The 14,462-nt window shown below is 55.4% G+C and overlaps 1 protein-coding gene across 1 annotated transcript in view; it reads left to right on the forward strand.

The window, feature by feature from the left end:
* The window catches only part of SPATA21 (spermatogenesis associated 21), a 22,332-nt gene extending 11,102 nt beyond the window's left edge, over positions 1-11,230 (forward strand). The window contains exons 6-13 of the mRNA XM_012662578.1: positions 1,134-1,606; positions 2,026-2,114; positions 4,467-4,604; positions 6,725-6,796; positions 6,911-7,028; positions 9,428-9,603; positions 10,441-10,615; positions 11,173-11,230. Coding sequence (XP_012518032.1) covers positions 1,134-1,606; positions 2,026-2,114; positions 4,467-4,604; positions 6,725-6,796; positions 6,911-7,028; positions 9,428-9,603; positions 10,441-10,615; positions 11,173-11,230 — 1,299 coding nt within the window. The remainder of the gene's footprint in view (positions 1-1,133; positions 1,607-2,025; positions 2,115-4,466; positions 4,605-6,724; positions 6,797-6,910; positions 7,029-9,427; positions 9,604-10,440; positions 10,616-11,172) is intronic.
* The last annotated feature ends 3,232 nt before the right edge of the window (positions 11,231-14,462 follow it).

Here is a 14,462-nt window from a genome sequence, read left to right on the forward strand (position 1 = left end):
AAAAAAAAAATACAAAAACAAAACAAAACAAAACTTGGAAAAGCAAAACAGGACTCTAGGTCTGGGGCCCGAGGACAGGTGGTGTCATTAACTGAGACGGTGACCTGGGGAGGCAGCAGGTGGGAGGAACCCAGGGTTTGGGTCTGTTCTAGACACCCAAGGAGGACGTCTGGTGTCAGAAAGGACAGAGAAATGCGGGGAAAATGGAGTCATGGGCAGGAGGAGGACATCTGGGCAGGGAGTGGATACGGAGCAGGGAGCAGGGAGCAGGGTGAGGACAAGTGGCCGGGTCTCCCACGCATTGAGAGCAAGAGTGAGGAGGAGCCCCCGAAGCAGACCGGGGAGTGGCCGGCGAGGGTGAGCGTCGAGAGAAGGAAGTGTGTCCAGAGGACAGAGTGGTCATCTGTGCCTAACAAGCCTTGGCCGGAACAGCTGTGGGCAGCGGTGGGCAGAAGCCTGAGCGGAGAGGGGAGGGAAGTGGAGAGGGAGAACAGCCGGCTCTCTAAAGGAATTTCTCGAGGCGTTTGGTGTCGGGAACGTTTTTTGCTTTGTTTTTAAAGAAGGCAGGCAATATATTGACATGTGCTGGGAGCGATCTGGTGGAGAAGGTAGAGCCGATACTTTAGGAAGAGAGTGTGTGGCAAGAGCAGGGTCTTCGACTGGGAGAAAGACCTGGCCTGGTCACAGGCAGGTGGGGACAGCCCATCCTTCTGACGGGAGGGAACAGGTGCAGGAGGGGGCTGGGGGTGCTGGATGAATGAAAAGGGTTTGTTGAGGGCCTGCCACGTGCTGGTTGCTGGGCGATGTGGATAAAAGAGGCAGACGATGCCCTGTCCTCACGGTGCCTACCTTCTGGCCAGGCGGGCAGACAACGGGCATGAACAGGTCAAGTGGTGGGGCCAGGAGTAGCTCACTCAAGACCTCAGCGCACAGAGCTGGGAGGTGCCAGGTCAAGTGTCGGGGAGGACACGGGGCGGGAGCCCAGTGGGATGCAAGTGAGATTGGGGGTACATCCTCCAAGGGTTCAGAGAGCAGGGGGAAGTTCAAGGAACCCCAGAGAGTGGGTGGCAGGGAGAAGCTCTGTTGGAGTCCAGCCGGCTGCTGACCTCCCGAATGCCCTCCCCTGTCCCCAGGAGGTGAGGGATGCTGCAGAGAGGAGGGAGCTGGACCGTGTGCAGAAGCAGCCTCAGGAGCCCGCGGTGGCCACAGGGACTCAGAACCTCAGCAGCCTCCGGCAGGGCTTCATGAAGTGCTTGCTGGAGGTGGAGGCGGCGGAGGCCACCCATCGGAGGGCCCTGAAGGCCCGGACCCCACCATCCCGCAAGTCCCCCAGGACCCTGACCCCCGTGCCCACTGGAGCCCCCGTCGGCAACTCAGCCCCAAGCCTGCCTCTGACCCTGCCTCAGACCCCCTCCTCGGCCCCTGCCACCGCCCCACCATGGGCCCGGTTGCCAGCACCCGGGCCAGTCCCTGCCCCCATGGGAGCCCCGATCCTGGCCTCAGCGCCTGGCCCGGTACTGTCAGTCCCCGTCCTGGACCTGGGCTGGAGAAGGACAGAACTCTTGTACCAGAGCAGCAAGAGGAGCCTGAGCTACGCCAAGGCACGGTAGGAGCCACCGCCTGCTCACCCACCCGGCCCCGAGAGGCTCCCCAAGACCAGAGCCTTGTCCCGGACTCTGGTCCCTGGCACTGCACCCGCCTGCTTCATCCCCTGTCCCCTCTCTCCGTCTCTCCTCGCTCTGGCCCCTCTCCGGATGTCCCCGCTCTGCGTCTCTGTATCTCCCACGTCTCTTCCCGTCTCTCATTTCTGACCCCTGGGTCTCTCCGCCTCTCGTCCCCCTCTGCTCTGCCTCACTCCTTCTCTGGTCTCTCTCTTCTCCTGTCACTCTTAGCTTCCGGGGCCCCCAAAGTCTCCCCATGACCTCCTGCGGCAGTCTCCTCCTCGCCCTCCCCAGCTGTCGGTGGCAGCCGCAGGCAGGGGTGTGTGGCTGGATGTTGCCCTGGGCCCGCTTCTGTCCTCTGCAGGCAGGAGCCAGAAGAGCGCGGCCTCCTGAAAGTGGGTCAGGACTGGGAGGACAGGTCCGAGGAGCACCTCACCCTGAAGCAAGAGGAAGGTGAGGGCAGGGAGGCCCCTTGCCCAGGAAGAACCCTCGGCCCTTTGGGGTGTACAGGAGCAGAGTGGGCTGGGGTGTTGCCCCACCACTGCCCTGTGTGGTGGACCCAGCGGGAGTTATCTGCACTTGGCCTAGGGGGACAGTGCAGGGAAGGAGGTTGGATGGGCGCTGGGTGGGGGACCCCGAGCTCACGCCGTGTCCTCTGCCTCGAGGTCCAGCATTCTCCCAGCTCCAGAGCTGCCTCTCTGACAGTGACCGGGGCCCTGCAAAGGGCTTTAGGTTTTGGAGGTGTTTCTGCCTCCCTCCACCCAAGCCCACTCTATTGGTCCTCTTCAGAGACAGACTTGATGGGAGGCAGGGCTCCCAGGACCCCCTGCCCATCCCAGACAGTCTCTCGCTATTTAACGAGGCCACCACCCTGGACACGTCCCCATTCCCACCACATCCCACCGCTACCAAAAAGCTAAAAAGTTCTGAACACCCACCCTAGGTGAGGTGCTGTGCCCTTTGCCCTCCATTGTCCTGGGGTGGGCCTTGTGACCCCACTCCCCCATCACCCTGGCCCTAGAATAATGGGTGTACATCCTCCTTCTATCCCCGCTCCTCCCCCAACCCTCTTGGCCAGAGTGGCCCCGTCCCCTCCTTTCCCTGGCTCTCTGTGACCTCGTCCTTGAAGTTCACTCCTTTCAGCATTAAAACTCCGTCGCCACCATCCCACGCCCAGCACCAGGGCCCCACCCCCTGAGCAGGTCACGAACAACATGCCACTTTGACTCGGACTCAGGAGTCCAGCCCCCGTCCGGTGAGGCGAGAGCTGCCTGCCTTGCTCCGACCGCTCAAACTTCCAGGCATCCTGAGTGACCACATCTGCTTGAGAGTTCTGGGTTTTTCCCTTTTGAGGTGTGCCTGCCTGTGGCAGGTCACTACTTGCCCCAGCCCTGATGCTAGGCCGACATCTTCCCCACGGCTCAGCGTGGTTCACCAGAGGCTCACAGCCGTAGAGTGTGCTGTGTGCCAGGCCCTGAATCGATACGACGGCTCTGAGAGGGTGCACTGTAGTTACTCCATCGGACGTGTGCGGAAATACAGGCTCGAAGAAGTGCAGTGGGTTGCCCAGGGCAACCGTCCTGGTCGCTCAGGCTGCCGCAGCAAAGTACCACAGGCTGGGTGGCTGAAACGACAGACACCTATTTTCTCCCAGTTCTGGAGGCTGGAGTCCAAGATCTCACGGTTCTGGAGGTGGCAGCAGGGTTGGTTTTTCCTGGGGCCTCTCTCCTTGGCTTGCGGACGGCCGCCTCCTCACTGCGTCCTCACGTGGTCTTTCCCCTGTGCACATGCACCCCTGGTATCTTTGTGTGTGCAAATGTCCTGTTTGTGTAGGGACACCAGTCACGGTTGGATTGGGGCCCACACTAGCAGTCTCATTTTAACTTCATCACCTCTTTAAGGCCCCATCTCCAAATACACTCACATTCTGAGGTGTACTGGGAGTTAGGGCTTCAACATAAGAATTTTGGGGGGACACAAACCAGCACATAACAGCAACCAGCATATTAAATGACAGAGCCAGTCACTAGGCTCTGTTGACTCTAACTCAGATTTTGCTGTGGCTGAGAAACCAGACACCACAAGTTATGACTAGTACGCAGCTCTTGTATCCGTTGGCGCCGCTCTGGGACTTTCTCGCCATCTTTCCTGTCCTTTGCTCTGGTCCCGACCCCTGAGGCTATCCCAGAAGCCATGTCCATCCGGATAAGTGACTGCAGATGCCAAAGTCCAGGGCATGGACGTAGAGTCAGAAAGACCTGTCTGGAGCCAGACGTGGAGGCACACGCCTGTAGTCCCAACTAGTCGGGAGGCTGAGGCAGGAGGATCACTTAAATCCAGGAGTTTGAAGCCAGCTTGGGCAACATAGCGAGATCCCCCTCTCTAAAAAGATGTGTCTGGGTCATCTAACGTATAAGCCTCGGTTTCCCCATCTTTACAAAGGGAAAAAGCATTCTACTCTTACAAGGATGTCGTAAGGATTAAATGAGAACGTGGCTATAAAGAGTTTAGCCCCGTGCCTGGCACTTAGTAGGGTGCCCTAAAGTGGGTGTGCTCCTGGTGCCAGCAGAGGCTGCTAATTAGCTTAGCTCTTGCCATCCCAGCCGAACGCTTGGCCTGGCCTCGGCATAGAGAGCGAGGTGAGTCGAGGGGACCGCGTCCCTTTGCTTCCACTCTCTTAGTTATCTTTGCCCTCCACCCGGCCACGGTGGGAGAGGATGCTGGGCGGGAGGGCGGCTGGGGGCATGGGTTGAATGGGAAAACAAGAACTGCCCCCACCCCGCCCCGACCCCGCCCTCCCCACAGCCTTCCGCAGCTACTTCGAGATCTTCAACGGCCCCGGCGAGGTGGACGCGCCGAGCCTGAAGAACATCCTGCTCCTCGTGGGCTGCTCGCTGACGCCGGCCCAGGTGGAGGACGCCCTGATGAGTGCTGACGTCAACGGTGAGTGGTAGCCAGGGGAGGGGGTTCGCTCTGAGCTTCGGGCGGGTCTGGCTTCACTGGCGCGAGACCCGTGCAGTCTCACGGGGCTCTGTGCTTGAAGGATCCTGTGCTCGGTGTGATGCTCTGTGCTCACGCTCTAGAAATTCTTAGCGACTTTTGAACGATGGGGCCCCATCCTGCATTGCCATTTTGTACCGGGTCCCACAAATTGTGTAACTGGTCCTGCCTCCAGGAGTTAATGCCCCTTGAGCGCCTACTCAGTGCCTGCTTCTGGGGACCCAGAGATGACAAAGACCTACCTCCTGCCCCTGAGGTGTGGGTGATCTCAGATTCCCTTCCCTTCGGGCTCTCATGCATGCTTCACTGGATGTTCTGCCATGACTCAGTCACTCATGGTACCAGCTGTATGACCTTGGACAAGCCACTGAAGTTCAGTTTGCCTCAGTTTCTCCATCTGTAAAATGGGTCCGATAACAGCACCTATCTCACCAGGGCTGCTGTGAAAATGACATGAGATAATCTAGGCAAAGCCTTGAGCACGGCACCTGGTGCACAGGATGTGCCCAGGAGACATTGGCTGCCAGTGTTATTTATCCAATATTTACTAAGTGCCCACTGTGTGCCGTCCCTGTGCAGGGCACCAAGGAGAAAGAGATGTGTGTCCTTGTAAAGGCCGAGCAGTTAAGAAAAGAGTGAAAAGGAGATGTGTAAAACCGTGAGATCCTGTCCTTGAGAGGCTCCCAGAGACAGTTACTGCCATCGGGCAAGGGCCAACACAGAAGTAACAGGCACCAATGGAAGCAGCACTTAAAGTGGCTTGGGGGAAGGGGTCAGGAAGGAAGGCTTCCTGGAGGAGGTGATGCCTGAGCCAAATTGTGAAAGGTTAAGCCGGAGGTAGGAGTGAGGCAGGGAGAGAAGAAGGAAGAAGGGCATTCCTGGTGGCAGATACAGCTTGTACAAAGGGAAGAGAGTGCAGGGTGAGGGGAATCACACGGGGTTTGCAGTGGCTAGGTGTGGGGAATGACATGGGAACAGACCTGTGCGGGGCCTGGGCTCCTGACACCGGGTGTCATGACTCTGCTCCCTCCATCACTGCACAAGTCAGGAATTGACTCCAGCTCTGCCCTGCGAGACCCTAAGCAACAACTTTCTTTTCTCTGTGCCTCAGGCCTCATCTGGGACATGGGGATAAGAGTATTAGGCACCCCCATACGGCTGCTTTAAGGATTAGAGACCATTTATTCATTTGTCAAGCAGTTCAGAGAACATCTACTAAGCACCTGTCTGTCTTAAGCCCTGAGGACACAATGAAAAACAAGACAGCCCCAGTCCCTGCCTCCCAGAATCTCCATTAAATCCCAGACCTTACAAGCATGTGGTTGAAATACCGGGGTTTCATCAGAGTGTTTGATGGGGAGTCTGACCTGGTCTGGTCTGAGTCTCTGCGAAGGGATGGTCAAGTGGAAGCACACATAGGGTGTTTACTAAGTCAGAGAGTTGGAGGGTGGTGGAGAGAATTCCAGGAAGAGGAAGCAGCATGTGCAAAGGCCCTGAGCAGGGAAGAACGTGGACCCAGGTGGGAAAGCAGCTTGGTGCTGGGCAAGCTTGCACAAGGTGAGGCTGGAGACAGGTAACAGGCAGATCCTGCAGGACCTTGAAGGCCAAGGTGGGACACTTGTGGGTACGTGTTACCGTGCAGTGAGTAGCACATAATACTAGTCACTGGCATTTAGTGAGCATGCATCACATGCATGGCACTGTTCTACACGCTTTGCCTCATTTTATTAATATCTCCCATGAGGTAGGTATGATGATTATCCTCCCCCCACAGATGAAAAATCTAAAGCTTAGTGTGGGGAGAGAATTTGCCAAGGCTGTATCTGTCTGGGATATGAGCCCAGACAACTGCCTCCAGGACGCAAGTTTCCACGGCTTCTAACCCAGGAGATCTGAATGTTTGCCTTCTACTTTCCCGTGTGCCCCACGTTTTCTGCACTGAATATGCATTACTTTTATAATCAGACCCAGTGGGTAACTGCTAATAACCATGCCTGGGCTGCAGGGCCCGGACCTGCTCCGGAAGGCCCCTGCCCACCGGCTTACTCCTCTGGCCTCCGCAGGAGATGGTCGCGTGGACTTCAGAGACTTCTTGGCTGTGATGACAGACACCAGGCGCTTCTTCTGCTCCGTGGGTGAGCGGGGATGAGCCCGGGGCAGTCAGAGCTGGAGGGGGGGGCCAGGCGGCTGGGAGGGGGGTGATTCAGGACCACCAAATGGTAATGGCAGCCACCATCCCATGTCCCCAGAACAGAATGCCCTGATGGACATGGCTCCCCCAAACCCCCACACTCTACTCTTTGAGATCCTGTCCCTGCTGGTGGAGATGCTGGCTTTACCGGAGGCAGCCTTAGAGGAAATCACAAAGTGAGTGGGGCTGGCTTGTTGGGGGTGGAGGGTTATGGACACCGAGGTGGCACCTAGCACTTTGGCAGCTAAGAACTTTTGGTAGTTAGGACTCTGTCACAAGTGAAAAAAATCCACATAAAAATGGCTTAAGCAGGCCGGGCGCAGTGGCTCACGCCTGTAATCCTAGCACTCTGGGAGGCCGAGGCGGGCGGATTGTTTGAGCTCAGGAGTTCGAAACCAGCCTGAGCAAGAGCGAGACCCCGTCTCTACTAAAATTAGAAAGAAATTAATTGGACAACTAAAAATATATAGAAAAAATTAGCCGGGCATGGTGGCGCGTGCCTGTAGTCCCAGCTACTCGGGAGGCTGAGGCAGGAGGATCGCCTGAGCCCAGGAGTTTGAGGTTGCTGTGAGCTAGGCTGACGCCACGGCACTCACTCTAGCCCGGGCAAAAGAGTGAGACTCTGTCTCAAAAAAAAAAAAAAAAACCCCGAACCCCATGACCCAGGGGTAGGTAGAGGCCATAGGAGAGCCATCGGCTTGAGCCCTAAGGGCTTCCCACCACTCTGAGTAGCATGCCCACCCCTCGCCACTGCGTACGAAGCCCCAGGTGATGGGGCCCTGCCCTCTCACTGCCCACCTCTCTTCCCCTCCCTCCTCACACGTCAGGCCTCCCTGCTGTCCCTAGAGCTCTCCAAGCTCTTCCCCACCTCCTGGCCTTTTCACATGCTATTCCTCTGCCTGGAAGACTCTTCCTCCAGATATCCAGTTGGTTTGTTCCCTCCCCTCATCCTGTTCAAATATTATCTCTGAGATCTTCACTAACCACCTTGAGCAAAACAGCTCCTCCCCCTACCCTTTTATTTTTCCTCAGAGCACCCATCACTACTCACATGGTATCGTACATTTATTTATTTATTTTTTGAGACAGAGTCTCACTCTGTCACCCCAGGTAGAGCGCATTCTAGCTCACTGCTACCTCAAACTCTTGGGCTCAAGCGATCCTGTCTCTGCCTCCTGAGTAGCTGGGACTCCAGGTGTGCACCACCACGCCCCGCTAATATTTCTATTTTTAGTAGAGACAGGGTCTTCCTCTTGCTCAGGCTGGTCTCAAACTCCGGAGCTCAAGCGATCCTCTCGCCTCAGCCTCCCAGAGTGCTAGGATTACAGGTGTGAGCCACCGCGCCCGGCCCTCGTATTGTATCTTTATTTGTTTATGGTCTAAGTATTCCATTAGGTCTGTGTCCAGGCAGTTGATTCGGGAAGTGATTCCAGGGAGCAGGAGTAAGGGAAAGGGTGTGAGCTGTGAAGGAGGAAGTGCCAATACAAGGATGTGTTGCTGGGTCGAGCACCTCCCAGGCTCTTCAGAGGAGACTCAGAACTGTATCTTCAATGTACAGTGGGACAAAACAAAACAAAACAAAGGGGAAGACAGGGAAATGCCTCTATACCTCATCTCCTGACACCTTTGGCCAGGGGTGGCCCCACAGGTGTTTTAACTGCCCTGCACTTCTGGGTTGCACATGGGTCAGAGAAGCCCCAGGGCAGGGAGCAAGAGGCTCAGGTCTGAGGCGAGACCTGTAGGGTTGCCCTGCACGAAGCTGGTTGAAGCCCGTTTGGAAGTGGTTGCTGTGGCAGTGGCTGGAGTAAGAGGTGGGGCTGAGACTATGGCACCGCGACGCTGCGCAGATGGCTTTCACCACTCTTTCCCAAGCACCTAGAAGAGTGGTCAGCACCCAGCGAACACTCAGCAAATATCCGCTGAATGAATGGTGCTGCAGTCTAGTGAAGGAGAAGGCAAGGAGTAATGAGTTAAGAAAACCAAGTGGGTTGTGGGCTATGATGGGGTAGATACAGGTTGTCAGGGGGCTGACAGCAGGAGCCCAGCTAATCTGGCAGGGAGGGGAGGACAGAGAATTTCTGGAGGAGATGCCCCCTAAGCTAAAATCTGGAAAATGAGCAGGAGTTAACTACACAGCTGAGTTACAAAGCACTTGCACAACTAAGTAAAAATATCGGTGATAAAATCATAGGTAACATGTACCAAGTTCTTTCTTTGTGCCAGACACTGTGCTGAGTGCTTGATGGGCCTTAGTATTTAATCCTGCAGCATGTGTGGACTGTTCGATCCATTTTCCCCAGGGGAAACCTGAAGCTCGGAAAAGTCAGGTGCAGACTTGCAGTTACAGGGGAGAGATGACCACTTCCCCCCATTTTACATAGGGGGACTGAGGCCCAGAGCGGGGCAGTGACTTGCCCATGGTCACAGAAAATTAAGGGCAGAACTGGGACTAGAATCCAGGCCTCCAGACTCCAGGGCTTGTATTCCTGCTCCAGAGCTAGACAGACAGAACAGGGGCTTAGGAGTGGCGTGAGTTAAACAGCCAGGCTGATCTAGGTGGGCACTGCCTCCCCAGCTACTACCAGAAGAAGCTGAAGGAAGGCACCTACAAGGCCCAAGAGATGGAATCAGCCATAGGCCGGCGGCGGTCGAGGAAGAAGCTTCCCTGCAACCCCCAGCAGGCAGACAGCCTGGAAGTCCCAGAACGAAGGGTTCTCCGGATCCTGAGCCGACTAAAGCAGCAGAACTATGGTGAGGGCCCCGGGAATGGTGGGCTGGGCTGGGGGCTCTGCTCTCCCGTCCATCTGGCTGTCTACATAGCCAGACCCAGGGAGCTGAGAGGCTTGGCTTCCCACTTTGGGCTTAACGGTGTGCATCGGTAAATGGGCTGATAATCACTATTCCGCATCCAGCCTTGTGACAACGGCCTCCTGAACAGGTTGGTCCCAAGAGTGAGAAGGGTGCAACTGTAGAGAGATTAGCAATCCCGGCTCACTGCTAGAGCACCCACTGGGGTCAGTCACTGTGCTAGGCCCTTGGCAGACGCACTATAATTTAATCCTCATAATCATGTTTTTACCCCATGTACAGATGAGAAAACTGAAACTGATGAAGTTTAAGCAACTTGCCCAATTGTCCCCAGCTGGTGTGTTAGGGTAGTTTATACCAAGGTCTGATCCTAAAAACTATGCTCTTTCCACTGGGCAAGCCAGCCTCCCTGGCCCAGGTACCATTTATTAGGCTCCTACTGTGTGTCAAGTGATAGGACAGCAGCTTTGCAGTCTTTCTAGAGTGTGCCTCCCAGACTTTGCCAGGACCCATCACAAAAACATCTGCTCCCTTTTCAACTGGTTACCAGCCCTTATTCTGCGCTGTGTTCAGCTGAGTGCTTTGCATCTATTACGCTATAATCTTCACCAGCGGGAACCACTATTTTCTCCAGCTTAGAGGCTCAGGGAGAGGTTAAGAGACTTGCCCAAACCCACCCAGCTCATTATGTGGCACAGCCAGGATTTCACCTGGGTCTGCCTGCCTCCCGAGGCTGGGCATGCTCTGCAGTGCTCCCCCTCCTGCCTCCTTCTCCACCAGCTGCCAACCTGCAGAGCCCCTACGCCCAGGTACCCTGCATCCCACTCTGCCCACGGTTGGACAAGACGGTCCGTCGGAAGCAGGGCAACCACTACATGCTAGACCAGGGCGCCCCTGCTGGCCTGGGCCCTGACATCGGTAGCCTCTTCCTCCAGTCAGGATCTCAAGGAAGCAGGTGGGTGTCTGGAGAACAAGGGCCCCAGCCCAGGCCCTTCCTTCTCCTTCCTTACGAGGCCCCTGGCCTAATGCCTGGGTAATCCACCTTTCCAAGAGATGATGCCTTGGAGACTACGCACTCCAGGAAGGAGAGAGGATGGATGGGGAAGAAACTAACCTTTGTTGAGGGCCGGTGAACCAGGCAGATTGTTTCACCGAAGCAAGGGCCTTCCTGTGCCCAGGACTCAGTGGCATGGGCATTCACTGTCTTTTTCTTAGGCTGGCACTATTCCCCCTTTCTCATGCCGGGAGTTTAACTCTGAGCTCCTTTGTCCAAGTCTGGATCTGTATCAGGAGTGGCAGGCTTAGCACCTGGGCAGAGGGGAGCATCCTCTGCAGCAGACCCCTCCCAGGACCCTCGGGAGAAAAGAGCCTTGGACTTGGAATCAGGCCCGTAAGCCCAACTGCTGGCTCTCCTGTTCCCACCTGGGCACGCAGGAATGGCTCATGTCTTGGCAGGACTGTAGGGAGAGGGGCCAAACATCTCTCACCCTTCTGCCCTACCCCTCTCCCCAGGGAACACAGCTCAGACAGCAGAAAGTGGCTCAGCTCTGTGCCGGCTCGAACTCACTGACCCTTCGGAGTCCTGACTCTAGACAGCTGATCAAGGCCTGCAGACAGACGGTCACCAGGCAGGGGCTGTGGCTGGAGTTTGCTTTTGTGGCCTGCTAAGCCAATAAACACCAAGAACTTCAGCCTCTGTGCTTGGTGCCAAGGCAGGCCCCCCAGGAAGGCTCTAGCTCCCCTCAGGCAAGACTCACCTCAAAGCCCTGCCCAGAGTTGGGGCTCCTGCTACAGGTGCCTCTGGGTACAAAATCTTGACCTTCTGTGCATTCTCAAAGCACAAAACTGGGCCTCTCCTCAGATGAGTGTCTCCCTGCCTTGGACTAGGAGCCCCACAAAGGCAGGAATTCTCTCTCTCCACTTGCTCTAAGGGAGTGGTGAACAGAAGGGAAAGACATGGCCCCTGAAAGCATCACGCCCTGTGGAAAGACAGGAGGTGGCCTCAGCCATGCTCTTCCGTGACAGAGCCCCAAGACCCAGGGGTCTCCTTCGTTTAGAGCCCTGGAGGGATGGGTCTCTGCCCCACAACCCGCACACCACCCAGCCTATTTCTCCACCAAAAAGAGTCTCTCTCTGGGACTGAGCAGAGGTAGCTCCCCAGGGTTAAACAAGCAGCCACAGCAAGAAGTAGGAGGCCAGGGACTGAAATGAGGACAAGGATCTGACAAGTTTAAAACATGTATTTAAAATACAATTTATAAAATGCTTAATCTGCCGACTCAGGAGCCCGCGGTGCAGGGTGTGATGGGGGTGGGCAGCTGCCTGCTATTCCAGCAGAGCAAGGCTGCAGGGGTGCGGCCCTCCCTCCCATGCCCTTCTGTTCAGACACCCGTGGGGCCCATGTGCACCCCTGGGATCACACGAGAAAACAGGACCCCGGAGGTTTCTTGAGTCTCTGCTTACCAGGAAGGCTGGGTGCAGCCCTGCCGGCCCATCCCTGAGCAGAGCACCCCCAGATGGGGCAGAGCAGGGTATGGCTGGGCTGGGCAGGGCAGGGCTGGGTGGGGCAGGTGGGCTCTGGAAGGGGCTGATGTAGCAGATAGGGTGTTGCCTCCTGCCTGCAGGTGGGGAGCACCCTGATTGAGTGGGCTGACAAGGGTTGGTCACCAGGCCTGGACCCCCAGCTCCTTTGGTTATAGGCTGACATCAGAGTAGTGGCTCATGGGAAGCGGTTAGCTGGAAGGTCTGAGGTCTGGCTCATGGGGTCAGGGAGGAGCTGGGGGAAGGGGACAGTACCGTGAAGGCAGATAAAGGGGCAGCAGCCTCAAGTTTCTGCCCCCCATCCCCCTGGGGTTTTCTAAGCCAAAGCCTGCAACTTACTTTAAAAAAGAAAAGAAAAAAAAAGCACTTAAGGAAAGTTACAGACAACTACTAAAAAAAAAAACCCACACAAAATCCAAACCGTTTTCTCATCTCCCCTCCCACCTCCCCCGAACACAATAAAGTTTCCTGTTTTCTTTTCTTTCTTTTTTTAATTTTGCTTGCCACCTCTCCATCTGGAAGCCAGGACATGACTGCTGGTGGGTGGTGACAGGCACACAGTGGGCAGAGCCCCATCTTTGGCAGGAGGCAGGTGGCAGCACCAGTCCCTGCCACATCCTCGATCCACAGACACCCACCAGCCTCCTCCATGTGGCTCCCACTGGAGGGGGTGGGGTAAGAACAGATGGTCCCAATGGCTGAGCGATCAGCACTCCTCCTGGTCTCCCCACCGGGACTACCTCTACACCCTTCTCAATTGGAAGGACAGTCTCGCGTTGGGCCAGAAACCACTGTTACATGAGGGATGGACACTATACATTTAGAATGTGGACACTTGGTCAGGGCAGTGGAACTATAAAGATAGCAGCCAATTTTCTTCCTCACCCACTCCTGGAGATAATTCCCCCTCTTACTTACTGAAGCTCTGTTCCAGCTCTGCGCAAGGAAAATTCCTGGCTTCACACAGCTATAAGGCTGTGCTATGGACCAGTCACTGACTCAACTGGCAGCTGGCCCTTCCTCCTAAGGGGAAGATATAGTGGGACACGGCTTGCTGGGCCTGGCCTACCATTCCCACAGCTCCTGTAAGGCTGAGAGCTAGGTGAACCAAAAGTAGAGTGAGCCAGTGAAACTTAGCTTGCCACCTTGGCCACCATGTGCTGCCCCAATCACAAAACCACACCAACCAGTCCAAAACTTATCTGCTGGTCAGGAGTCGGGAGGCTGTCTGGCTGGCTGAGGGATAAGGTGCAGTGCAAGAGAAGGGACCAGAAAGCCTGAGAGGTTGTACTACACACATAGAGCTGCTCTAGGCAGCTGCCTCTTCCACCTCTAGGAGCCAAAGCAAATCTCCAGGGACAGAAGAACTGCCTTCATTCCAGGCCCTTGCTCTGGAAAAAGGGGTGAAGGGTAGCCTAGGTCTACGGGGAACCGGTCTGCCATCAATCTTTGCAATGCAAAGCTTTTCTTTTCCCAACTTTATTCAGAATGGTCTGCTCCCAAGGTACTGATTTCACACAGGAAATGTACCAAGTAAAGTTACTGAGCTCCATCCAGAGATGGAGCACTGCAGACCCTTAAAAGAGTTCAAGCCTTGCTGGAGTGGGAAGATCTAGCCACCTTCTGACCACATTAGGCAGAAGGCTCAGAGTCCTGGAGCCAGACTGTCCCCCAGTCAGCAAAATACTGAACAAGTCTCGAGTCCTTTACTTTTAAATCCAGGAGTGCGGTCTCACTCCCTGATGCTACCTGCTTTCTTCTAGAAGTAGCAAGCCTGGCTGGTAGGGAACCACCCTGAGGGATATGGGAAGGGGAAGTCTGTTCACTTTCCCTATCTCCCAAAATACTAGAGGTGGGGTTGGCACCCTCCCCAGGCTCTCTGAGCCTACAGAGCTAGCCCAGTCTCCAGGCAAGGCCAAGATGCCCTGGGACTTAGCTGGGGGAGGGAGGTATAGGCATGGGGTGCTCATCTGTCCTGGGGGCTGCAGAGCCCTGCCCCTTTTCTGGGCGGCAGTAGGAATACAGAAGCTAAGCTCACCAAAATCCTATTGGTTAATGTTTCTAGTGAATGTCCCAGAAACATTTTTTAAGTAGACTACCAAACTACCTTTTCTCAATTAAAAATTCATTAAACTGCTAAAATCCCTCCCATGCGCTTTTTCTTGCAAATCAGATATTTGTATAAACAAACAAAAATAGGAAAAAAAAAAAAAAAAGGATATTTTCAAATGGAACTTACTTTTTAAGTGATGAAGACATGC

The sequence above is a fragment of the Propithecus coquereli genome, unplaced genomic scaffold (assembly GCF_000956105.1).
Source record: "Propithecus coquereli isolate 6110/MARCELLA unplaced genomic scaffold, Pcoq_1.0 Scaffold77, whole genome shotgun sequence".
NCBI classification, from domain to species: Eukaryota; Metazoa; Chordata; class Mammalia; order Primates; family Indriidae; genus Propithecus; species Propithecus coquereli.